The following is a 26,232-nucleotide window of genomic DNA, read 5'->3' on the forward strand; positions in this document are numbered from 1 at the left end:
TCCTCCAAATCTTAGATTTTCCTAGGGGAAGAATCGGGACCAGAACCAGATCTCCTGATGCTCAGTCCTTTAAACTGCACCAACCTGTCCCCCAACAGAAAACAGATTTTACATCATATGTAAATTAGAAAAGTGCTAAAGACACCTGGGATGGTATCACATTTTTCTTCCTTTGAAGGACACTATTTTAAAACATGTTATTGAAAGACAGGAAGGAGGAAGCGTGGTAGGGGAGCCCAACCTTTACATATTCAGAATCCTATGAACTCTACTATTATACCTCCAGTTCAACTCCACACATAAATTTATGACAACATAAGAATCTTTGAACCATTTTGATTTCCTCCTACTGTGAAAATGATATTAAAAGGCAAAAGCTGAAATTGACAGGGCCATTAAAACATGACAGCAGGTTTTTAACTGTGTTCCCTCTAACCTGACAGTTCAGGCCATTTCTCATCTCACCAGAGCCACAGAAAACTTCAGCTACAAAGTCAGACTCTTGTATCCTTGAAACCAGCATTGGTTTCAATACTTATTGTAATTGAAATTCTCTTAATTTCTGTCTCAATTTAAGAGCAGAGCATACTGTAACTCGTACAGGCCTTACGGGTAAGGAGTTGTCAGAAATAAATGAGGTAGTAAGTGTGAAAGCACTCTGTAAATGTGAAATTATTATAAGGCACATGGAGGCACTATATTAAAAAAGATTTATACGGGTGTTGCTGATGTGAATAAGATGCACTATTCTTGGTGATGCATCATTAGATGCTGATGCTGATCCTTTACAATCAGGAGTAAGACATGGATATCTACTCTCACTGCTTCATTTTAACACTATAATAGAGGTTCTGGCCAGTGCAGTAAGACAGGAAAAAGAATAAGAAGAAAAAAAGAAATTGGTAAGAAGAAGCAAAACTGTCATTATTTCAAGATTATATAACAAAACAGCTGATTTTAGATCAATGTATTATGAATGTTTATTTGGTTTTGTGCAAGGTATCCAGAATGTAAACTCAAAGGGATACTGCTGAGTGTGTGAAGTATAATGTTGGATATTATTCTAGAAATTAAAATGATAGAACAGGTAGGTCACACTCTGTGGCCTAAAAGTCACACACAATAGGGGACATGGGGCGGTCATAAAATGAAAGACTATGGTTCAAACTGAATGCAAAAAGCAAAGGAAATAGGATGTACAAACCTGAGAATACTGAAGTCAAAATTTTTCATAAGTATGCTGTGCAATTTGTGAGTTATCACCACCACCTGAGCTTCCCTTTATGAGCACTTGACTGCTAATTCATGGTAGGACTCCAGTGAATTTTGGTTTCTAAAACATTTTCTGATATGTTCATCTCTGCTCTCCTCCATTATCAAAGACTGTTGTAAACTTATGTTTAAGTAATTCATATTTTAGTACAATATTACAACCCTCATCAATTTATATTTACTATCTTGAATTTTGAAATGTTCTTAATATGGTTCCTTTGTTCTCTGCAATTTTTACAAAATTTAGTGCAATTTAGTCAGCAATTAAGGTATCTTAGCGCTACATTTTTATAATATTCTTTACCCCAAAACAGCTTTTAAAACTGTCTAATTGCCATGGACAGATAATAATGCAGTGAAGGTCTAGGGAGGGGAACGGAGAGGAGAGGAGGGAGTTAATGGGGGGAAAAAGGGAACATCTGTAATACTTTCAACAATAAACATAAATTTTTAAAACTAATTATGTTTCAAAATCTACATTGATAAAAATCTAGTAAGATGGCTACATGAGTGAGTTACTAATGAATATTTTTTAATGAATTCAATGGATTATTAGCCTGCAATACCAAAGCAAGGGGTAGCAAGTATTTAAATTTACCAACTGTTTAACTTTCATCTTTGTGTTTAGTAATTTTTCAGATATTTCCCTCTAAATATTACATAATGAGGCAAATACTGTTTTTAGTACAATAGAGTAAAACTAAGTCAGAGGCTGCAAGCATGGAGCCATCTGTTTAGTTATGTGAAAAAAATATCAAGCATCAATCAGAGAAAAATTGAGGGAAAAGTCACTGATAGATTGAAAACATACTCAACGCTAAGGGGAAAATGTTGTTCTATATCCCGTAAACCAGGCCCTTCTAAATAAACTTAGAAACGGCATACATTTTGATATCTGCCTTACACAAGCCAGAAGCTAATTAGCCTGTAGAATTTCAAAATAGTTAGAAAATATTTTTAATAATTACCTTTTCCTGTTACAAGCATATAATAAATACATTATACATTTTTTTTTGTGGTGTTGGATGGGTTTGACATTTTTAAAACTAAAAGATGTATCACTTTCTAGAAATCAGTACATTCTCAGATTTTCAGTTATTTATGCACTTCTAGTTCTGAATGATACATCCATATAAAAATAGATTTCTGATCAGTGTATATATTTATAATCCTCAAAAATGAGGCCATCAGGAGACAAGAAAAGACAATATAGACTAAACAAGACAGGAGTGAGCGGAGGGCTAACCCACAAACATGCAAGGATGACTTTACTGAAAGCTGAGCCCTTTGCACAATTAAATATCAATCCTGCTTGGTTAGCATATGCAGGCAAGTGTTTTTATAAGCACCATTTAAAAAACAGCAAATATACAATGATGTCGATATGTGAGTATACTTCGATTACCTACCGGCTCATCTCTGATGTTCAAAAGGCTAAATCTGATTATTCAGGAACTGGTTATCTAACTTACAAATTAGCCATAGTGTTTGCTTTTTCTCCATATTTTTACAGATTTTTGGATAGTTCACTGTTTGTTCATCTCTATCGCAATGGTAGATGAGGATAATGCTGAGTATACCCATCACACATTGTAGGGCAACTTAAGTGTGAGGAAAGGGGCAACTTTGTTTAATGCTTTCATAATTTTGAGTCTTTGGCCTCACTTAGCATCGACAATATGAGGAGTTAACTTCATATAATGACTAAAAAAGTCATTCTGCATTTCTGATATGACCTAGAGAAATGAATAATATTCTAATGAGTATTCTCCACTAACAGAGACAGAATATTTTGTACCCAAGCATATGTACTGAATGCTAGGAAACAGTTTTCTTCCAGGCCTACCACCCATGAGGGAGAAGAAAGATTTCAAAATGGGACATACAAACTGCACGAAGACGAACGCTTGACAACACAGATTATATCAATAACAGGTGCCACAATACTTCTTAATCCTGCTTTCTGTCAAAAATTGAGACAACTATCACATTATCTTGTCAGAAGGGCAGAGAGATGGGGACTCCACTGAGCGTTTACTGCAGTGGCCTGAAGAGGACCTTCTGTTCCCTTTTGTTTGCAGCAGAGCCAAACTGAGGCTATACCGTGCCTCTTCCTCACAAGTTGCACTAAACACGCAGCCAAAAAGATACCTCAGGACTTAGGACTGAGGGTCTGGCAGTTTCCATGTAAAGCAGAGAACATGCACAGAGCACATAAGAAAGGAAGACGGTAAGAAATCTCAAGCTCTTTCAGATGGGTTCCTGAAAGATAGTCTATAAAATCAATTAGAAAACCTGAGGCCGAGGGCCCTACCTTGCAGATCTTGTAGAGCGATTCCTGGCCATCTCCTCCTGTGTCTTTAAAGTAATCATGTGCAGGGAACGTCCGATGAATGTCTCGAGTGATAACACTCTCCTGTGCGGAGTCCTTAAAGAAAAAATTGAAATTTCTTTTTAATTATGAAAGCTAACACATATACGTGGTAAAAGAAAATTCAAACAGCACATAAAAAGTATGCCCCTCCCATCAATGCCTTCCACCCAAGAACATAGTCTCTCTGGAATATTCCTTATCAGTACATGCAAATGTATTTCATTCTCTCTAAGAGCAGCTACTTAAAAGAATGAGGTACATTGGATATGGATATATCATTATTTATTTATGTATTTACTTATGTATTTATTGAGAGAGAGAGGAAGGGAGATGGGGAGAGAGAGAGAGAGAGAGAGAGAGAGAGAGAGAGAAATATTGATTGGTTGCCTCCCATATACACCCTGACCAGGGATCGCACCCACAACCTGGGCATGTGCCTGACTGGGAATCGAACCCACTACCTTCCAATGTATGAAATGATGCTCCGAACAATTGAGCCATACCAGCTAGGGCAGCGATGGCGAACCTATGACACGCGTGTCAGAGGTGACACGCAAACTCATTTTTTTGGTTGATTTTTCTTTGTTAAATGGCATTTAAATATATAAAATAAATATCAAAAATATAAATCTTTGTTTTACTATAGTCGCAAATATAAAAAAATTTATATATGTGACACAGCACCAGAGTTAAGTTAGGGTTTTCAAAATGCTGACACGCCGAGCTCAAAAGGTTCGCCATCACTGAGCTAGGGCTATCATAATTTATTTAATATTCTCCTAATAATAATTGTTTTTGCATTTTTTCTATTTATATTACAAATAATATCACTAGAAACATTTGTATCCATATGTTCAAGAATAGGTTCGTAAAAGTGGACTTGCTAGGTCAAAGACATACATATTTCCTTTTTGTAAAAAATATATTCCCATTTATTTCAGAGAAGAAGGGAGAGGGAGTAAAAGAGAGAAACATCAATGATTAGAGAATCATTGATCAGCTGCCTCCTGCATGCCCACAACTGGGAACGGAGCCCGCAACCCTGGGAATGTGCCCTTGACTGGAATCGAACCCGAGACCCTTCAGTCTGCAGGCCAATACTCTAGCCCAGGGGTGGGCAAACTTTTTGACTCGAGGACCACAATGGGTCTTAAACTGGACTGGAGGGCCGGAACAAAAGCATGGATGGAGTGTTTGTGTGAACTAATATAAATTCAAAGTAAACATCTACACTAATAAAAGAGAAACATGGTAATTGGCGTACGACTGCTACCCTTCCCATTGGCTAATCAGCGAGATATGCAAATTAACTGTCAGCCAAGATGGCGGCTGGCAGCCAGGCAGCTTGAAACTAACATGAGGCTTGCTTGCCTCAGTGACGGAGGAAACCAACATTCCCCGCCTGCGGCTGCAGGCCTCTGAGCGGGCAGTTTAAGAAACTCTGTAACAAATACCGCCGGACTTCAGCCAGCAGATTGGCAACATTGTAAGCAACGGCCAGAAACCTACTTTCAGCCGGAGGCCTAAGAGCTGGAGCCAAGCCTCAAGGTAAAGCTGGCCCAGAATAAAAAAAAAAAAAAAAGAAAAAAAGGAGCGGTTGGGAACTTCAGTCACTCCCAGCCTGAAAACAGCCCTCAGCCCCTCACCCAGGCTGGCCAGGCACCCCAGTGGGGACCCCCACCCTGATCCAGGACACCCTTCAGGGCAAACCAGCCGGCCCCACCCAGGCACCAGGCCTCTACCCTATATAGTAAAAGGGTAATATGCCTCCCGGCACCGGGATCAGCGTGACAGGGGGCAGCGCCCAAACCCCCTGAGCAGCCCTGCTCTGTGCCTGATAGGGGGGAGCTCCCCAACCCCCCCCCCACGGGCCCTGCTCTGTGTGTGACGGGGGCAGCGCCCCAAACCCCTGATAGGCCCTGCTCTGTGCGTGACAGGGGGTGGCTCTGCAACCTCCCCATCGACCCTGCCTTGAGTGTGACAGGGGACGGTGCCCCAACCCCCCAATTGGCCCTACCCTGAGCGTGACTGAGGGTGGCATCACAACTTCCCAATCTGCCCTGCTCTGTGCATGACGGGGCGGCGCCCCAACTCCCCAATCGGCCCTGCTCTGAGCCCAACCAGGGGCTGCACCTAGGGATTGGGTCTGCCCTCTGCCACCCAGGAGCAGGCCTAAGCCAGCAGGTCGTTATCTCCCGAGGTGTCCCAGACTGCGAGAGGGCACAGGCCAGGCTGAGGGACCCCCCCTCCCCCCCGAGTGCACAAATTTTTGTGCACCAGGCCTCTAGTCATTACATAAAAGGATACGGTCTTTTTTTTTTTTTAGTTTTATTCATTTCAAACGGGCCGGATCCAGCCCGCGGGCTGTAGTTTGCCCACGGCTGCTCTAGCCACTGAGCCAAACCGGCTAGGGCATTACTAGTATTTCCATTTTTTAAAAAAATATATATTTTATTGATTTTTTACAGAGAGGAAGGGAGAGAGATAGAGAGTCAGAAACATCGATGAGAGAGAAACATCGATCAGCTGCCTCCTGCACATCTCCTACTGGGGATATGCCCGCAACCCAGGTACATGCCCTTGACCGGAATCCTACCCGGGACCCCTCAGTCCACAGGCCGACGCTCTATCCACTGAGCCAAACCGGTTTCGGCGTATTTCCATTTTTGATAAAGTTGCTTTCCCTCCAGAGTTGTGCCCAATACATACAAACCGTAGGAAGAGTGTTTCTCCACACCCCACAATACCACCTGGTATCTATCTTTGTAATTTTGGACAATATAATAACTGAAAAGTCCAAACCACAGTAATTTAAAAAAGTGAAATATTATCAATCTTTTCCCCCTGCGAGGTTAATTCCCCAACTTATTCCAGAAAATAAAAAGCCCCAAAACTACTATATTAAGATGACAAATGCTTTTTAAAAGATATATATATAGATATATAGATATATCTATATATATAGTTATTTTTTTCCAGATTTAGAATCCTAAAGCTCCAAATTGAGTAAAATTCTAAGCCTTATGAAAAAATGATTAATGATTCATTTGATTTTATTTCATTTCTGTAAAGATGGTTAGTTTTATCTGTTTACATGTCAAGAAGATGTGTTGGGACAACGTCTAGCAACCCCGATGATGGAAATATTTCACATAATTTAAGGATACCTTAATGAATACCACAGAAAATTAAAAATATTTGTTTAATGTCCTGCTTCCATAAAGATTTGAACAAATCCCCTTTCAGTTTAAATCCAGGGAGGAAAAGAATGTTTAATATATGAGTTACTTTAATGAATGGTATTTCCATTTGCTCTCTAGCTGAGACGTGCATAAAGGAAGTAGCTGTGTGGCTTCAAGTGAAGCCAGTGCCTTGTCTTGCTGCCTTTTTCATTTCAGCTGCTATTTCATGCTGGGTGGTAATTAGATCTTCTATCATATAGAAAAAGGACACGGACTGAAAAGTTCCACATTTGCTAGCAAACACCAAACATATTGCAAATCAGTCCAGAGAAAATTCTGATGGCTTACAGGAATGGAATGTTAGAGTTGAATAAAAATGAAACTTAAAAAAATAGCATAACTTAAGAAAAAGCACACATAGAAAGTTTATATTTATCAAGGTAAAGACAGTTTCTACTGATAAAGAATACTTTAGGGTGAGGTGGGCATTGAGCAAGGTGGATGAATATGAAGGTAATGTATAAAGAGTGTCACTATGACATGTAAGTTTTACTTGGTCTGGTCTAGAGAAGAAGGAGGGAGTCTGGTACCAGGTAGAAGAAAGTTTTCACTGTCCAGGTGTTTTCCAAGAGAAGGGTTCTCTTTCCATACAGTAATCGTTTCCATTTACAAACTATTTGAAAAGATAACCAATGAAAATGTTATCACTACCGTTGCTGGACTATTTCAAGAGCAAACATATGCCGAGTGGATAACTCTTTTTAGCAGCTTTCAAGATGTTAAAGAGAGAAATCATTGAACTATATTCCCTAGTAACTGCCTACTATTTGGCATCATGCTGTGTCTAAATGGTACAAACAGTCTGATTAAGTAAAAGGGAAATTGATCAGCAATTTCAAGAAAGTAATTTTGCTTAAGATTGAGTAATTTCTTTCTATGCATATGTGAATCTTCCTTGTTGTTTTTTTAAAGAGGCAAAAAATCAAATGAAATTACAATTCATAAACTTTTCCTTACTTAATATACTTTCCCTTTCTAGGGTTACCTTTAAATACTTTCTGCACTTGTGTGCTTCTAGAGTTTTCTTCCTACATATTGATCTCAGTTTCTAAGGGAATAATTTCTGGAACTTCACTTTATAGACTAACTATTGTTACATTGTTCATTGGAAGTAAAGGTCAAGATATACAGTAGACTCTTATGAGTCTGTATAGACTAAAATGAATGAAATTGTGTACTAGACTAGAAAAATAATCATTTTTTAAGCTAAAGCTAATTACCCATATTGTTGAGAGCAGGAACAGTACGTATGTATGTGTATGTATGTATGTGTGTGTGTGTGTGTGTGTGTCCATAAATATATTTCAGGAATCCACACCTAATTCCCCAAATTCATTCACTCCCTCACCCATTCAACAAATATTAGAGACAGGGAGTCACCAAACCTAACTCTCAAAGAAGAATAAAACAACTGTTCTCTTTGATATTCATTACTTTCTTTTTAGTCTTATTCAAATTATATTTGTCATTTTTACAAAAAGTAAAATGTATAGAAAGGACAAAAAAAGAGGCCAAATAATTCACCATCCTATGATAAAAGGGTAATATGCAAATAGACCGAACAGTGGAATGACCGGTCGCTATGACTTGCACTGACCACCAGGGGGCAGCTCCTGCATTGACTGTCTGCCCCCTGGTGGTCAGTGCACGTCATAGTGACCAGTCATTCCACCGTTCAGTCTATTTGCATATTAGCCTTTTATGCTTGCAGGATCAGGCCAAATCTGGCTCTCCACCATCCCAAGGGGTCCCAGATTGCAAGAGGGCACAGGCCAAGCCAAGACACCCCACTGGTGCACGATAGAGACTGGGGAGGGACACGGGAGGTTGGCCAGCCAGGGAGGGACTGTGGGAGGGCTCCAGGGCATGTCCAGCCTTTTACTCTCAGCCCCAATCAGCCGGACCCCAGTAGCAAGCTAACCTACGGGTTGGAGCGTCTGCCCCCTGGTGGTCAGTGCATGTCATAGCGAGCAGTTGAGTGGCCTTAGCATATCATTAGCATATTACGCTTTGATCGGTTGAATGGATGGCCGGATGACCAGCCACTTAGCACATTAGGCTTTTATTATATAGGATGGCTAAAAACATTGTAGAGCACAACCAAAACTGATATGAGGTCATTTTCTTGGAGGGTCCCCATGAGAAGAGTCTCCTTAAGTCCTGCCAACCATGTTCAGAATGAAAAGAGGGAAGTCACTCCTTCATGAGCAGCTGCTTCCCCCGTATCCAGAGACTGACAACTTGACCCAGCATTTACTTTCCTGTAAATGCGTCTCGCATTCTGATCCTCAGGCCATGATAGTGGATTACTGGCTTTTGGAGCCAGAGGAGCTCATTGGTTCTATTTCTGGCTACTCTACTTGATACCTATGAAACCTGACAACTTATTTAATCTCACTTAGCATTAGTTTCCTCATCTGTAAAATGGGATAACACCAAATTCATGTCGTTTAGAATAAAATAATGTGTATACAGTGCTTAGTACACTGCTTACTATAAACTGAGTACTAGAGAAAGAAAAAAATGAAAATAATTATTATTCCCCCTTTCCTCAAGAATCACATTTAACTGTTTAAATATTTTGGTGAACATACATTTTAGACATCTTTCTGTATTTGTACACACTAAATAATGAAGTAAATAACTGTTCTTTGGATATCATGAACATGATTATGAAACCAATTTCCTTAGAATTTTGAGCATGATGACATAATGCATACATGCCCTGTTCTGAATTTCTTGTCCTGTATGTTATGTGTCCTAAATTATCCTTGTTTCTATTAATCCATGAATAAAAGCAAACGTGAACAATTATTTGAATAAAGTGATGTTTTTATCAACTGACAGACACTCTGGCTCCAGTCTTGCATATGTCCATGCAATAAAGAAAGATGTACACAAGCTCAGAAGGAGGATGGGAAGGAGAGGGTAAAGTGGAAGCTAAATTTGCCAGAGCAGCTACCACTTTAGTATCATGACTTTAGCTTCAGAGGATCAAGCAAAGGATAAAGTCATAGTTATGGAGAGGACAAATGCCATTGTCACGATTGCATGCTTCCCTTTTGGACTGTCACCACCAAGAATGTAACCTAGCTGGTAAACAAAGTCCTTAAGATGGCCTTCTATTGTGCCTAAGGAAGGGTCCGGTTAGGTCACACACAAAAGCTGACTCAGATCAGAAATTAGGAGTAGTGGGGAAAGAGTTGGAAGAAAGTCTTAAAAGTTGAGTTTTATTCCCTCCACCCCCACCCCTGACACTACCACCAGATACATTTATACTTAGTTAACCTTTTAAGGATTTTCTTTAATTTCCAAACAACTAGATCATAATACTAAAAATCTTCAAAAAAGATGCTGATCTCCAGTGCAAAAAAAAATCTATGGTCCAACAGAGGACATAATTCAGCTGGCTGAAGATCAGACTAAAACCATCTCCAAGAGATATGATGAGAGCAGCTCGATTAACTTTTGATCATTGTAAGTGGGTTCAATTTAAAACTGTTACCAAGGGTATTACATGAGCTGTTCTTCCAATATAATGTATATAGCCTCACAGTCTGTAATCCTCTTAATTCCTATTTGAAAAGAATCATCACTTACATGCTTGTTGTGAGCAAGAAATGAACACAGCATTCAAGTGTCATCAAGTATTAGGAAGACAAGTGTGGATGGCCATAGCCTAGTATTTTTTATGAAACAATTTCTGGACTGTCAACAGCAGGAAAGGTATTTTAGTGAGGATGGCAGTTTTCACATGTGACCTTAGTGCCAGGTGAAGTGTAGAAGTAATGTCCTGATAAATGAACACCTTGACTGGACCTTGATTTGCTACATTTCTACAGCAATGACAGCATCTTTTTTTTTTTTTTTTATCAATCTCTATTGTCAAATCCATAGAAGAACTGCATTTTCACTTTTCATCTTCGACAAAATCATTTCAACTTTAGAAGTCCCATGCCATCTTGTCAGTGTCACTAAAAATGCCAATGTAGAGCACGCCTCACCACCACCCGTCAGCAGATAAATGATTCAGAGCTTAAAACATGTGACCTTAGAACGTGCCTTCTATCTATCCTTCCTCCACAGGGATCCTCCTTTAATTCTGTGTTGGAGCTAGATCTAGGGTAAACATCACAAACTGGTCAGCCTGCATGTCCCTGAAAGCAGATGGGTGTGCAGTGGTGGGTCTGATTGATTTGCCTTGATGTTTGCCAAAAATCCAAAGAGGCAGAGATGAAAGGAGAAAATGTAAAAGTGTATCCAGTTTCAAATGTGCTACTAAAATCAGGATCTGGAAAGGTTGGATCACTGCCAGTCTTCCTTTCTTGAATATGGGCGGGCGGGCGGGGGGGGGGGGGGGGGAGGGGGAGTCATAGCATAAATGGGGTAATATGGAAGCAATAAAATTAACGCCAACTATCTCATATTGTGAGCAAGCTGTTCTGAGGGCATTGGACACAGATGTTCCCAAATGTCTCAGAATCAAAGCCTGACATGAAGGTCAAAAACACAAGCCATATTCTGGTCTCACCTTCTAGGAAATCTCTTCAGGTAGAGTAGCAACCGTGAAGCCTAAGGGCAGGCAAAGGGAGGGGAGAGAGGGAAGTGTACTTACAAGACCAGTAAATATTCATGATAGATACCTTGATCCTGAAGGAAGTGCGGGACTGGAGTGGGAAAGGTTTAAATAGAACAAAGGATTCCTTTTGGACCCGGAAATTAAGAAGCATTGAAGCCCAGTCTGAATTTCACTGAGCTCCTAGGAAATCAAGGTCAGAGCTACAGATGACTCTCTATGATGACTATCTGGGGTTACCTTTAGACTCCAAATATACCTACCAGATGCATCTATGGCCGTATTTGGACATGACCTCCTTCCCAGGGTTGCTGATCACTCATTGTCCCCAAATAAAGGTTCATTTGGGACACTTGGCAGTATTCGAAATTCCTACCAATGGACAGTGATTGATAAACCCTCCAACGCCTGTTAGAATGAGCACAATAACTATACTCCATACTGTTACTTTCCAAAGTGAGATGCATTTATAACTTTGCTTTATGATTTTTCTCAAAGCAGCCCTTTAAACCTTTTTGAAATAAACATTTTAACAACTCCATATTTACTACCCACTGTGTAAAAAGAACAAAACATTCATTTGTCCACAAAATTTTAAAGAATGTCTCTGATAACCAGCATTTGAAAAACATGCTTATTTTTATCTCATTATTACATTTTATAATTTTATTAACTTTGACCATGTATATACCTCATTACTGTTTTTACAGGCTGGATAATTTTTAATCGTTTTAGAAAGCATTCTACCACTTCAATCACTTTAGATCTTTCTCTTTGAAATTCTTGGAGCTCAATTATATTTTCTTTCTATTTGCTGCATAGTACAAATTCATTCATGTATTCAACAAATACTTTTCTGAGCACCTACTAAGAATCAGGCTCTGTTTTAGGTGCAGAAGATATCATTTTCAGCAAGACAATGTCTTCCTTATGGAGCTTATATTCTAATAGTTGGGAAAATATATTTAAAAAGCAAGCATGTAATACTGGTTAGTGAAAAGTATGATGAACAAAAATCAAGGTAAAGAGACAGCAAGGAGAGGTCTGATATTTTAGGTATGGTGGTTTTGCCTCTCTTTAGGTGAGGGTTCAAATATTCAGACAAAGAGCATTACTGGCAAAGGGGAACGCATATGTAAAAGCCCTGAGGTGGGGAGTGGAATGGCAATATGTTTCTAGACTTTTGCAGCACTTTGCTGACCTTTATCTTTGCAGATGGCGCCAATGAATTACCAAACGTGATTCCGATGCTATCCTAAATTAACATGGCTTCCTCCAAAATTTATAATTGTAATTTAGATGAATTAAGAGATGTTTTAATTCATATATTTGAATAATGGGCTCCTAGTTGAACATGTTTATATGAAAGCTTACCATTCAAAATTTAGCTAACACTTGCCATGTGCAATACACTGTATGAGGATCTACAGGATCAAAAAAGCATGGGATATAGACAATATTGTTCCTAAACTGCAAGAGGTTATGATCTATTTCTAAAGGCAAAATATAGTTGCAAATCCCAATGGAAGGAAACATGCTATCAGCCAAGTAAGTAATAGAGACAATGGCAGCTACAGGAATTCAGGAGATAAAGTGATTGCAAAAGGGCTGAAGTGGTGAAAATGGCCTTCTACAGGAGCTGGGGACTGGGCTGAGTACTGCAGACAACATGGGCTCAACAAAATTGAAAGATCTCAAGAGAATTCTTTGACAGCAAGTGTGGTGTGAGCAGAGGCCCAAAGAGGAGAGCACTTGGCATGCCTAGGGGCCACGCAGTGTTAGTCCTGTGAGAAGCTGGGGTCCAAAGGTCAGGCACATGGGCAGTAACGCCAATAATGTGTATATTTTTTAAATCCTACAGGACCAATAAAGTTACTCTGTACTAGAATGTGGGTTTTGGAAAAGGCAATGAATTTTTTTATCAAGTCAGGTTATATACCTGCCATTTTGTTCTTTTTATAACAGTATATGTTTCCATTAACATCAGTTTTTATTCATCTAGAAGTTGAGAATGCACTGATCACCACAACAATAATAACAACCAAAAAATGGGAAGTGCTAAGAACAGAAGGGTTTCTTCCTGAGAGACTATGATAGTTCTAGTTCTCAATTCTAAAGGTCATTTTGATAAATTGAATGCTTTAATTGCATCTAGTAAGTGTCCAATAGGGCTTTGTTTGTTTGTTTTTTGTTTTACAAATCCTGGCTAATATTAGAACTTTATTTTCTGATGCTCTACTTTATTTTTCTTTTTTTTTTGTTTTTTTTTTGTTTGTTTGTTTGTTTTTAGGTGTTTGCAGTAGTTTATTCATATTTTGTCACAAATGGCCGGGGAGGGGGTGCTGGACTCCTCCAGGCAACATAGAAAATAGGTCCAAGAGACAGGTGGGCTGGGTTGGGGCAAATGGGGACAGGAAGCAGTCTGAAGAGAGAGCCTGGGGAAGGGGAGAGGGCAGGCTAGGAGTGGGACTGCCCCCCTGCTGAGCCTGCTCATTCTGGGTGTGGGTATCCCCCCACCTGCAGGGGGAGCCTCAGGGTGGGGTTGAGGGGGGTGGCCCAGAACTTCCAGGGTCAAGCCCTGGCCCTTGGCAGGGCCCCAAGTCCTTCCCAAAGTTGGACAAGGCCGGAGGTTCCGCCCCTTCCAGGACTGATCGCCATGCCCACAGGCTGGCAGAGGAGCTCCTGCCCCTATTTAGAGCTCTGCCCAGCCCTAGTCCAAGGGGAGTGGGCTCTGAAGGCGGGAGGTCCCCGCAGCAGCAGTTTGGGGGGTGGAGAGGAGGCTGGGGGCACCAGTGCCCCTTCCCTCCTCAGGGCTGAGGCCACTGCGCCCGAGGAGCAGGGCTGGGGGTGCACAAGCGTCCGGTCCGTTCTGGGCTCGCTCCCTGGCCGGCTTCCCCCTTAGAAACTCACCAGCGTATAAACCATACTGTACAGATAATAGAAGAAGGAGAGCAGGTAGAAGGCGAGTTTGCACCAGGCCTCCTTCTGGCAGTAGTTGAGGATGTCGGCATTCATGATGGAGACTGCATCATACATGACCTCAGAGCTATCCGCAGGGCGGTGGAAGTACCTCCAGAGGTGGTAGAAGAGGAGGGGGATGTTGAGGCCCAGGGTCACCCACTCCGCTGCACACAGAAACATCAGACAGAAGAGGCCGTGGATGGAGTACTCTGGGACCACCAGCTTCCTCAGGAGGCAGCAGATGCGTTCGATGTTTTTTAAACGCTCGCGTGCCCGCGCTGGGTTCCCCTGGTCGATGGGGTCCTTAAAGTCGGTCCGCAGCTCATCAAAGGCTATGATGTGCCAGATGACAAAGAAGATGAGGGAGGCGCACAGCACCAGGGTGAGCATGTAGCAGAACGCAGCGAAGGTGAACGCCATGGCCCGGGGGGGGGGGGGGGGGGGGGCGCCATCGCGGGGCCCGGGCGCAAGGGGACGCCCCCCCGGCCCACGCCTGCCGGGCATGGCCCGCAGGGCTCGGGCACGGGCTTGGGGGATGCTGGCGGCGTGGCCGGGGCCGGGGCCACGGGCCGGTGGGCTCGGGCGGGGCGTCCGCTGCCGACTGCCCGGGCCCGATTGCTCATCCTGCGATCCCTCGCCCGCCTGTTTATTTTTCTATATGTAAGATGATTGTCCATTTGCGTTTCTCCAACAGATTTCTCTGGAAGTAGAAGAAACCTTTTGCATAGGGTACATTTGCAACGTGACTAATCCTTTTTGGAATAAAGCCAAAGCATGAGTATAAACCTAAAGATTTTTATTTTACACCTTTTTTCTCTGTTATGGATTCAAAAATGATATTACTATTCTAAGACTTGGGAGATTTAGGTAGATATATCTTCCAGTTCCTGACACTGTATATTCCTATTTAGTTTCTTTGCTGATTCTTCCTTTGCCTACTCCTCATGGGATGGTGTTACCACCACAGCCTTGTTCTTTGTGCACCCTCCTTGCTGTCCCTGGGAAATCATACCCATTCCTATGACTTCTGCTACCATCTGTCTTCTCTCTCCTAATCTTTACTAATGTAGATTCTAAACCTTATTAATGATCGGAATCATCTGAAAAGCTACTGCAAATTTCATATTGCCAGCAAAAGTTGATAAATTGTTACTTGGGAACTATTAGTCTTAGAGAGCTATCATTCCACATCTAAACTTAACAAATCAAAAACTCAATTCAGAATTTTCCATATAATCAGGTGTCCTTTTTATATTCTCACTCTCAATGGCATGAACTTCCACTCCCATCTCTGCTCTTTTAATTAAATGGTACCCATATCTGAATATCCTCACTGGATTGTCACCTCTAAGTGTATCATGATCAGTATATTTATCTTTGTTTCCCTGGTTCCTGAGCCTTTACATGTGCTTAGTAAATGGATGCTCAATAAATAGAATAAGAGAAGCAGGCATGGTAAGCATATACTTCCTATGATGAAGAGACCCAAAGTTTATCATTTTTTGCTTTGAGTTTTAAATGCTTTTCTGACCTCATTTAATCAAGAACAGTAGCAAAAGGAAATAATTTGCAACAAAATCTAAGATGATGACAAAGACTCAGAGATTTCTAAATCAAAATTTCACAGTAAAATGTATACCATGATGTTATATAAACTACAAGGGGAAAAATGAAATGGGTTTCCATCTTAAAATAGAAATCAGAAATTCTACTGCTATTGGAATTGCCAAAAGTCATTATTACAGAAAGCTGGGGTTTTCTGAGTTTTACTTCATTTTATATGAAAAGCAAAAAAAATATAAGGATATATTCAAATTCCATATTATTTTAAAGTCAGTCTTTTAAAAGTGAGATAAATCACATAATGTGTTAAAACCCTGCTAGAAGAAAATTACTTCACAGTTTACATGTTAACTCTTTCTCAGTGAAATAGCTTAAAGTAGTAGATTGAGGTCAAGGTTAGGCAAGAATCAGGAAATTCCTTCCTCTTTATTGTACCACTGTATTATAGCATTTAATAGGCTCATGGTCTTTAATGCCATGTTAAATCAGAAAAAAAATCCTCCTTTTTTTTTTTTTGTATTAGCACACTCTGGGAGTAATAAATTAAGACTAACATCTTATTTTCTACTTCATAAGACTAGAAGATACTCATGAAAAAAGGATTTTTCTTATATTTTGAACAGTTAGTTATTTAGGTTCTATAACACCAGCACTAGAAAAATATAGAAATAGAAACAGTTTATGGTTGTGGTCTTTCTCACTTCTGAAATACCACCCCCAACCATTTAATCAATATATTATGAATTTATTTTTTTCTGATGCCATTTTATTTATTGTTATAAAATAATTATTTGGCATAAATTTATCACATAACATCAATATATGAATTTAAATGTTATAAGGGCCACATATTTTTATGCAATTTTTTTCCAACATATCCCAGTTGCTAAGAGGGGATATTTAAAGTCTGAATTTTTTTTTTAAATTTTATCTTTATTGTTGAAAGTATTACAAATGTCCCCCTTTTTTGCCCAGCTAGCATGGCTCAGTGGTTGAGCGTTGACCTGTGAACCAGGAGATCATGATTTGAATCCAGGTCAGGGCATATGCCTGGACTGTGGGCTTGATCCCGGTAGGGGTGTGCAGGAGGCAACCTATCAATGATTCTCTTATCATTGATGTTTCTATCTCTCTCTCCCTTCCTCTCTGAAATCAACAAAAATATATTTTAAAAAAAAACAAAACAAATGTCTCCCTTTTTCCCCTATGGACCTCTCCATCTCAGACCCACTCCTTCCAAGCCTTCACCACACTACTGTCTGTGTCATGGGCTATGTACATATGCACATAAGTTCTCCAATTAATTTCTGCCCAACCAGTCCTAAAGTCTGAATTTATAATAAAGGGAAAGTAAATACTAAGAAACAAGTAACCCCACTTATTTCTCATGTATTAGGTTGCCATTTGTGGAAGGTACTTGGACTTGATTTGGTGGCTAGCGGGGCTAGAAGCAGGCTTCCTTCCAGGCATTCGTCTGGCTTTGCTTGTTTCTGTAGGCCTGGTTCTGCAAATAAACACTCTCCCATTTCTCCAAAGTTTTGAGTGGTTGATCCCGTTATATATACATAATGGTTCCTATGTCGCATGGTAATTAGGTATAATGGATATGTCGTTCACAATATGAAAATAACTAATATTATTTTCACCACAATTCACAACATTTTACCTACAAGAAAAAGATGGTCTCTTTGTTCACAACACAGTGGTTACTTGGAGGTAACCTTGGAGCAAGTCAGCACAATTTAGTTCATAATGCTAACTTCCTGATGTACAGGAAAGAAAAACCAAAGAAGCCTTTACATGGATTTATCATGTATAAACAGAAAACACTCTGTAACAACCTTTGCTAAATCTACCTTCAACCCAGCATAGGCTAAAATGTTTTATGAAGATGTGTAGTGCTGCAATTAGCAAAGTAGCCACTGACAACAGCACTCCTCCAAGTCAGTATTTCTTGCTATGGCTGTGATATTGTGGTTAAAATCATAATGGCAAATGAGGCAGCCCTGAAATATAACGGGGTAGCGTGATCCAGAGAATCTATCCCACATGCAGCAATTCTGAGAGCCACTGGGAGAGGGAAGGAATGTGGCTGACTTTAATTCTTAAAACAACTAAAATACAGCATTATGATCCTGAGTGTCAGTCAAGACACCTCTGCCTTAACCAGGAGGGGAACAGCGGCAACCTTTGAAAGTCAGGGAGAGATGGAGATGGTTGGCATAAGTGAGACAAGAGGAGTGTTCTGGCTCTAACCATGACAGCAGGTACTGTGACACCTGCCCCTGGGAGAATCAAGGAAATGCAGCAAAGTCAGAGTTGAAGGGAAAGAATGACACTGGAGGGTGGAGGGCACAATAATATTTCATGTGTAGAACCCTTGCTAGTTTTTATTTGTATTTTACCAAAGAATTTAAGTAGGACACTACTATAAGAATCAGTGCCCTATATAGAAAATTAATGCAATTCAATATGCTCAACTATAATGTGGGCTTTAGTTATCTTACAATTTTATAATTCTACAAGGGTTAAAAGCTATTATGCTTCACCCCAGCTTTATGGTTCCCAGATAACATAAAGGATGCCCAGTTAAATGCATGGCACATACATTTAACAACCTCCTCTTCCCTCCTCCACCCGCCCCCCGCCCTCCCCCCCCCCCCAGCCCTAGCTGGTTCGGCTCAGTGGATAGAGCGTCGACCTGCGAACTGAAGGGTCCCAGGTTCAATCCCGGTTAAGGGCATGTACATTGGTTGCCGGCACATCCCCAGTAGGAGGTGTGCAGGAGGCAGCTGATAGATGTTTCTCTCTCATCGATGTTTCTAACTCTCTATCCCTCTCCTTTCCTCTCTGTAAAAAATCAATAAAATATATATATATTTTTAAAAAATCCCCCCCCACCCACCCAAGGATATGCCTTTCATTGATTTGGGAAAGAAGAGAGAGAGAAGCATCAATGTGAGAGAGGGAAATCAATCAGTTGCCTTCTGTACATGCCCAACTAGGGACTGAACCTGAAACCTAGGTATGTGCTCTGACCAGGAATTGAACCCACCAACTTTCTGTGTATGAGATGCCACTCCAACCAACTGAGCCACCTAGCCAGGGCCATACTTATATTTAAAAACTAGTTTTTGTTCATCTGAAATTCAAATTTAAGATTTGTCCTACAGTTTTATTTGCTAAATCTGGAAACCTTATCCAGATTACTAATATCACAGTATTGGGAAAATAAATTTCTGAGTATTCTTCATACATAATTTTTTTCAGTTGTTATTAAATACTTTTGTCTGAAAGGCACCATTTTTTATTTAAATTAGTCACATCTGACTTCTCAAGCAAGCTATGCTAAATTTACTTAATAAAAATGAGCAAATATTAGTTAAAATCCATAGATATTGCTATGAATAGAATCAGAAAGATCTGTTCTAAACTAAAAAAAAAACAACGGAGAGAAAAATGAGGACATCTAGATAACAATGGACAGTCACATTATTAGGGAGGATACCAAGCCTGTGAGGCACAGAAAAATTGAATTGATGGCCTAGAAAATAAGATCAAATTAAGATCTAGCAGACTGATCTGAGGTCCCTGAAGACCTGAAGGCAGGGAACAGAGAGAGAGAGATTCCTCCTAGTGAATAAAAGAGAAAGATGCTGAGAATGTTTACTTAGTTAACTCTCCTCTGTTCAAATGACAAATAAAGAGCAATCAATTAACATCTGAAAACTTTTCTGGTCACAGAGAAAGAGGCTTAAATATTAGCATAATGACATTAACTTATACCAGAGATTTTAGTACTATGCCATGTCTTAGGACCTAAGGCTTCAAATGACCATTTATTGCTCTGGTATTTACATGGTAAGATATGAAGAAGTATCAGGACACAACTTAAAAGAAATGGTGAGTGTGGTGTCCTGAGGACAAGCAACATTTGTATATAATTGCCAATTCGGGTAAAATAAAAGTTTACGGGTTGCATATTTTAAACACATTTTTAATTAACATTTCAAAGTAAATAAATGCACCTACATTTAAATATTCTTAGTTATTTTTCTGAAGTGTTTTAAATTTTTCATTGACACTTCATTAACTAAGTAACTAGCAGACACTGCAGTACCTGATTATAATATAGCATTTTAAAACAAACTGTTAGTCTTTCGTTGATTGCACTGTAAATTCCTAGTAATGGAAAAAATATGATTTTTCTTCCCATACTGCACTCTTTAAAACGGAGAATTTTCTATTGAAAACAATTTTTAAAAGGTGAAGGGATTAAGAAGTACAAATTGGTAGTTACAGAATAGTCATGGGGATGTAAAGTAACTATGTATGGTGTCAGATGTGTATGAGATATATAATATTGTAGGTCAACAGTAATTGAGAAATAAAAAAGGATTTAAAAGAAAAAGAAAAGAGGATTTTCAGTTGAAAACAATTTAAACAGAAACTTCTTTAACACACACACATACACACACACACTCGAGAGTCCACTTCCTTTTAAACAATTCTTATTAGCTACTTTCATCTTTTCGGCAGTAACCACTAACCACAGCAGGAGCTTAGTCCCCACTGCTCAGGGATTCACAGTCTGCCATCTCACCCCTAGGCCTGGACTCACCAAGGGTTTGGTGGTCTCTGAAGATAAACCACACAGACTGTAACTAGGCAAACCAGGGGCACTGAAAAATAAGGAACACAATTATCTTGGGAAAATTTTATATTTCAATCAAAATCAAAATCACTAAAATACTCACAATGGGAACAATCTAAAACTTGCTTCAGGAAATATCCTCAGCCAATCCATTGCTTCTGGGCCCCACAAACCTACTGCCCCCATTCTATCCAATAAGACCATCTGTCCTCACCTCCAATTGGGTAAACTTGCTGATTTTCTTCTATGTGTCCTACCTGTCCAGTAAACAATGGAATACTCATTTCAAGCAGGGTAGGGAAGCAGACAGGATCGGAAGAAAAGACTGGACAAATTTAGCCCTCTTAGGGGTATTAGATAATGGGCCATAATTCAAAGGTAGGCTGGGTAAGGTGGCTGTACTATTGGTCTAGAATCAATGCTGTCCAAAAATATATATAATGCGAGCCACAAATGCAAGCCACATTTATAATTTTAAATTTTTGTGTAGCCACATTAAAAGAGTAGGGGAAGTTAATTTTAGTAACGTATTTTATTTAACCCAATAAATCTGAAATATTATCATCTCAACATGTAATCAATATTAAAAATTAACAAAACATTTTACATTTTCATACTGTTTCTTATATCATTTTTTATTTTTCAATTACCATTGACATACAATAATATATTAGTTTCAGGTGTACACCCCAGTGAATAGATATTACATAACTTACTAAGTGATCATTCCAATAACATAAAAAGAACTCCCCAGACAAGAATAAGCTAAAGGAGTTCACCACCAAACCAGTATTACAAGAAATGTTAAAGGGTCTTCTTTAAGAAGAAGAGGGGGGAAAAAAGGATCAAAATATAAACAATAATCAAGGAAATGCACATATGCACATAAATGGTCATAAATACATACCTATCAAGAATTGAATCTTTAAAAAAAACCAAGATAAACAATCAAGCAGAACAGAAACAGACTCAAGTTTCTGAAATCTGGTATGAAATTTTTTATACTTTCCACACATGTCAAGTGCTGATCTGCCACATTTCAAGTGCTTGACAGTACAGGTGGCTAATGGCTACCATACTAGACAGTGCAGAAATAGATTTTAACTCCAAAGCCACACTTCAATCCCTTCATCATAAACTTTTCTCTTTGTAGGGGGTTAGAAAAAAATGTCTTTTGAGTGGGAGAGTGAAAACAGGGAGGAGGTGAGAAGGATGGAAATGAAGTTCTCAAAACCAGCCTTTGACTGTGTAAGTTGAGTTAAATTCTGGCCCTAGGAACACACGTTACACAGAATGACCACTGATGCTTTTGTCTCGTCCACCAGTCTTCTGAGATGACAAGGTTTCTTGCAAAGTGGCTAAACTCATTACCAAGAATAATATTTCTTAGCCATGCTTCCATATGGGATATAATTGACTACCCTGGGCTAAGAGATAAACACCAGTAAAAAGCACAAGTTGGGGCATGGTCTTCAAAGTCTTTTCTCTAGACTTGGCTTCAAAGTGCTTCACAGAAGGTTGTGCAAATCTCAGAGATAATTTCTGCTCCCGGGACTGACAAAAATTATGGAAGCAAATCTTAATTAACCTTGTATTGAGAAAGCACTGCCTGAGTTCTCTAAGCAGTGAGAATGCTCCCAGGCTAGATTAACAAAATCCAATTTGGGCTCTTGCTTTTTTCCAGGTCTCTCATTCTCCTTTGGGCACAATAAAGAAGGGCACACAAAAAATCCTTCACAGTGGTATACTCTTTTCAGAGACCATATGGTAGAGGGGAAAATGGGCTTTAAAGCTACCTACAAACTAGGTAATGGACAGGTTACTTCACCTCTCTGAACTTCGATTTTCTCATTATCACTACTCTCCCACTAAAATGGTGATGCTAATTCTAATTTTCAAAACTGTGTTACATAAGGTATTACATATGCCAATTGACACACAGGAAGCATGCAATTCATGGTGAATAGTACTAAGTCTGAAATTATTTTGCCTCTTCCTATAGCACAAGAGCATTTGGAAGTTGGGCAATTCTTGCTGCCTCCTGATGGTACCAGGCAGCCAGATCCTACCCAGAACTTCTAACATGAAGTCATGGTGAACAGACTGGGGTAGCAAATATATGGCCATCCTTGGAGCTTCTCTGTGGGAACTTTAAATCTCTATTACTGAATGATTATGACCTAATAATGCTCACTGTACTGGACCATAATCAAAATAAAAAAGAACAAAGAACTAGTAAATCCCACAGTGCACCTCACAGAATCATTTCTGAAAACATCTGCATCTGACAGACAAACATAGAGGTATGTATGGGGATGGTCAAAAAGATTGACCACCACCGAGGGTAGAATTTACTAGAACATATTAGACTTTCAAAGAGCCCTGAAACTTCTCACTTCCTAGGATATGCAAATGAGCAGGAAAAAGAGAGCATCTGACTCCTTTGGAAAGGAATTTTTAGGGCAACCAAGAGGTAGAATTGTCAAAGATGGGCTCTAAAATAAAGATACAGGATAATGACATAATGATCCAAATTCTGATCAATAGGCCTGCATTACATCTGACTACCTTCAATGACTACAGCACAAAGTGTAACTGCTGAGCTAGATGATATGAAATCTTCCTAGGGTAAGATAGTCACTTTTTAAATAGCATTTCTTTTTAAAAGCACTTGGGAAATATAAGAGCTAAGGGTGTGGTAAAAGAAATTTTCTTGACTTTATAAAGGGAATTCGATATAAATCCTTTTTTGTGTGTGCTATAGTTTGCATTGCTATTTTGGGTTATAAAAAGAAAAACCAACCTTGATTAAAGCACATGCAACTTTTAAAAAATGAAGCACCATGCTTAGGTTTAAAGAATAAAGTTTTAGTATAAAGACAGAAAAACGATTAAAGAAAAAAAGGTCTGTCCATCCCATTGTGAAAGAAACCCTCATTTAAATTCTACCCTCAGCACTCCACCGTAGCTGCTCATAGGGTTACACTGAAATCTGAATTATCAAGTACAAGGGATATTTTTCAATGGTCATATTGTGTGAAGTAGACAGCTTCTGAGAGCTAACTGTACCTTCCTTTTTTCTCTCTCTCTTATGATGATAAGAACTTTTAAGATCTACTCTCTTAGCAACTTTCAAATACGGGCATACCTTAGAGAACTACTCTCTTAGCAACTTTCAAATGTGGGGGTTCATTCTAGACCACCACAACAAAGTAAGTTGTAACCTTTTTGCTGGTGGAAGATAGTGCTTTCAATTTGTAAAAAAATACAACATGAATGAAGCTCAATAAAGCAAAGCAATAAAGCAAAGTATGCCTGTATTCAATACAGTATCATTAACTATAGTCACTAAGCTGTATATTACATTCCCAGGACTTAACTATTTTATAACCCACAAGAGGCCCGATGCACGGAATTCATGCAAGGGACTCAGCCCTCGCGGCCGAGGTTACTTGCCCTGGACCTCACAGCCCCAGCTTCATCCTGAAGGCTGGCTGAAAGGACGTCCAGAAGGTCGTTCAGCTGTTCAGTCTAATTAGCATATTATGCTTTTATTATTATAGACTAGTGGCCCGGTGCACGAAATTCGTAAACGGGAGTGGGGGAATGTCCCTCAGCCCGTCCTGCACCCTCTCCAATCTGGGACCCCTCTCGCAATCTGGGACCACTGGCTCCTAACTGCTCACCTGCCTGCCTGCCTGATCACCCCTAACCACTCTGCCTGCTGGCCTGCTTGCCCCCAAACCCACCCCCCCGCCGGCCTGATCATCCAACTGCCCCCCCTGACGGCCTGCTTGCCCCCAACTGCCCCCCCTACTGGCCTGCTTGCCCCCAACTTCCCCCCCCTACTGGCCTGCTTGCCCCCAACTGGCCCCCTTGCCAGCCTGCTCGCCCCGAACTGCCCCCCCACTGGCCTGATCACCCTGAAATGCCCTCCCCTGCTGGCCTGGATCGCCCCTAACCACCTCTGACTCGGCCCTGCCACCATGGCTTTGTCCAGAAGGATGTCTGGAAGGTCTCCCAGAAGGTCTCCCGGTCCAATTAGCATATTACCCTTTTATTAGTATAGACTAGAGGCCCGGTGCACAAAAATTTGTGCACTCGGGGGGGGAAGGGGGGGGTCCCTCAGCCCGGCCTGTGCCCTCTCGCAGTCTGGGACACCTCGGGAGATAACGACCTGCTGGCTTAGGCCTGCTCCCGGGTGGCAGAGGTCAGGCCCAATCCCTAGGTGCAGCCCCTGGTTGGGCTCAGAGCAGGGCCGATTGGGGAGTTGGGGCGCTGCCCCTGTCATGCACAGAGCAGGGCGGATCAGGAGGTTGCGATGCCACCCTCAGTCACACTCAGGGTAGGGCTGATTGGGGGGTTGGGGCACCACCCCCTGTCACACTCAAGGCAGGGTCGATGGGCAGGTTGCGGTGCCACCCCGTCACGCACAGAGCAGGGCCAATGAGGGGGCTGGGGCGCTGCCCCCTGTCACTCACAGAGCAGGGCCCATCAGGGGGGTGGGGCTCCATACCCTGTCACGCACAGAGCAGGGTCGATCAGGGGGTTGGGGAGATCCCTCCTGTCACGCACAGAGCAGGGCTGATCAGGGGGTTGGGGTGCCGCACCCTGTCACACTCAGGGCAGGGCCGATGGGGAGGTTATGGCTCTACCCCGTCACACACAGAGCAGGGCCTGTGTGTGGGGGGGGGGGGGTTGGGGCGCCGCACCCTGTCACACACAGAGCAGGGCCGATCAGGGGGTTGGGGCACCGCAGCCTGCCACACACAGAGCGCAGGGCAATCAGGGGGTTGGGGAGCTCCCCCCTATCAGGCACAGAGCAGGGCTGATCAGGGGGTTTGGGCGCTGCCCCCTGTCACGCTGATCCCGGTGCTGGGAGGCATATTACCCTTTTACTATATAGGATAGAAGCCTGGTGCACGGGTGGGGGCCGGCTGGTTTGCCCTGAAGGGTGTCCTGGATCAGGGTGGGGGTCCCCACTGGGGTGCCTGGCCAGCCTGGGTGAGGGGATGATGGCTGTTTGCAGCTGGTCACACACCCTTCAGGGTGGGGGTCCCCACTGGGGTGCCTGGCCAGTCTGGGTGAGGGGCTGAGGGCTGTTTTCAGGCTGGCGGGTGACTGAAGCTCCCAACCGCTCCTTTTTTTCTTCTTTTATTCTAGGCCAGCTTTAGCTCTGAGGCTCCAGGTCTTAGGCCTCCGCTGCTGAAAGCAGGTTTCTGGCCTTTGTTTACCTTCTGTATTTGAAACAATGTTGCGATCCTGCTGGCTGAAGCCCGGCGACTAAAGCAGGTTTCTGGGGTTTTGTTTAGCTTCTATATTTGTAACATAGTTGCTTAGAGTTGCAGCTCAGAGGCCGGCAGCGGCAGGCGGGGAATGTTGGAGTCCACCTTCACTGAAGCAAGCAAGCCTTATGTTCGCTTCCAGCTGCCTGGCTGCCGGCCGCCATCTTGGCTGGCAGTTAATTTGCATATCGCCCTGATTACCCAATGGGAAGGGTAGCGGTCATACACCAATTACCATGTTTCTCTTTCATTAGATAGGATTCCTTCTCTCTTGGAGCTCCCACATACCTCTCCTCAGTCTCCCT

At 41.3% G+C, this 26,232-nt stretch overlaps 2 protein-coding genes across 5 annotated transcripts in view; both read right to left on the bottom strand.

Annotated features, from left to right (window-relative positions):
• The window catches only part of RABGAP1L (RAB GTPase activating protein 1 like), a 444,263-nt gene that overhangs the window by 186,817 nt on the left and 231,214 nt on the right, over positions 1-26,232 (bottom strand). For all 4 annotated transcript variants that reach the window (XM_059674299.1, XM_059674298.1, XM_059674300.1 and 1 more), the window contains one exon: positions 3,587-3,700. In XM_059674299.1, coding sequence (XP_059530282.1) covers positions 3,587-3,700 — 114 coding nt within the window. The remainder of the gene's footprint in view (positions 1-3,586; positions 3,701-26,232) is intronic.
• Positions 14,078-14,933, bottom strand: LOC132220351 (protein cornichon homolog 2-like). The gene has a single exon (XM_059673341.1). It carries the CDS (start codon positions 14,927-14,929, stop codon positions 14,363-14,365), a length of 567 nt encoding a protein of 188 aa, XP_059529324.1. The 5' UTR covers positions 14,930-14,933; the 3' UTR covers positions 14,078-14,362.

Source organism: Myotis daubentonii, chromosome 18 (genome assembly GCF_963259705.1).
Source record: "Myotis daubentonii chromosome 18, mMyoDau2.1, whole genome shotgun sequence".
In the NCBI taxonomy this organism is placed as follows: Eukaryota; Metazoa; Chordata; class Mammalia; order Chiroptera; family Vespertilionidae; genus Myotis; species Myotis daubentonii.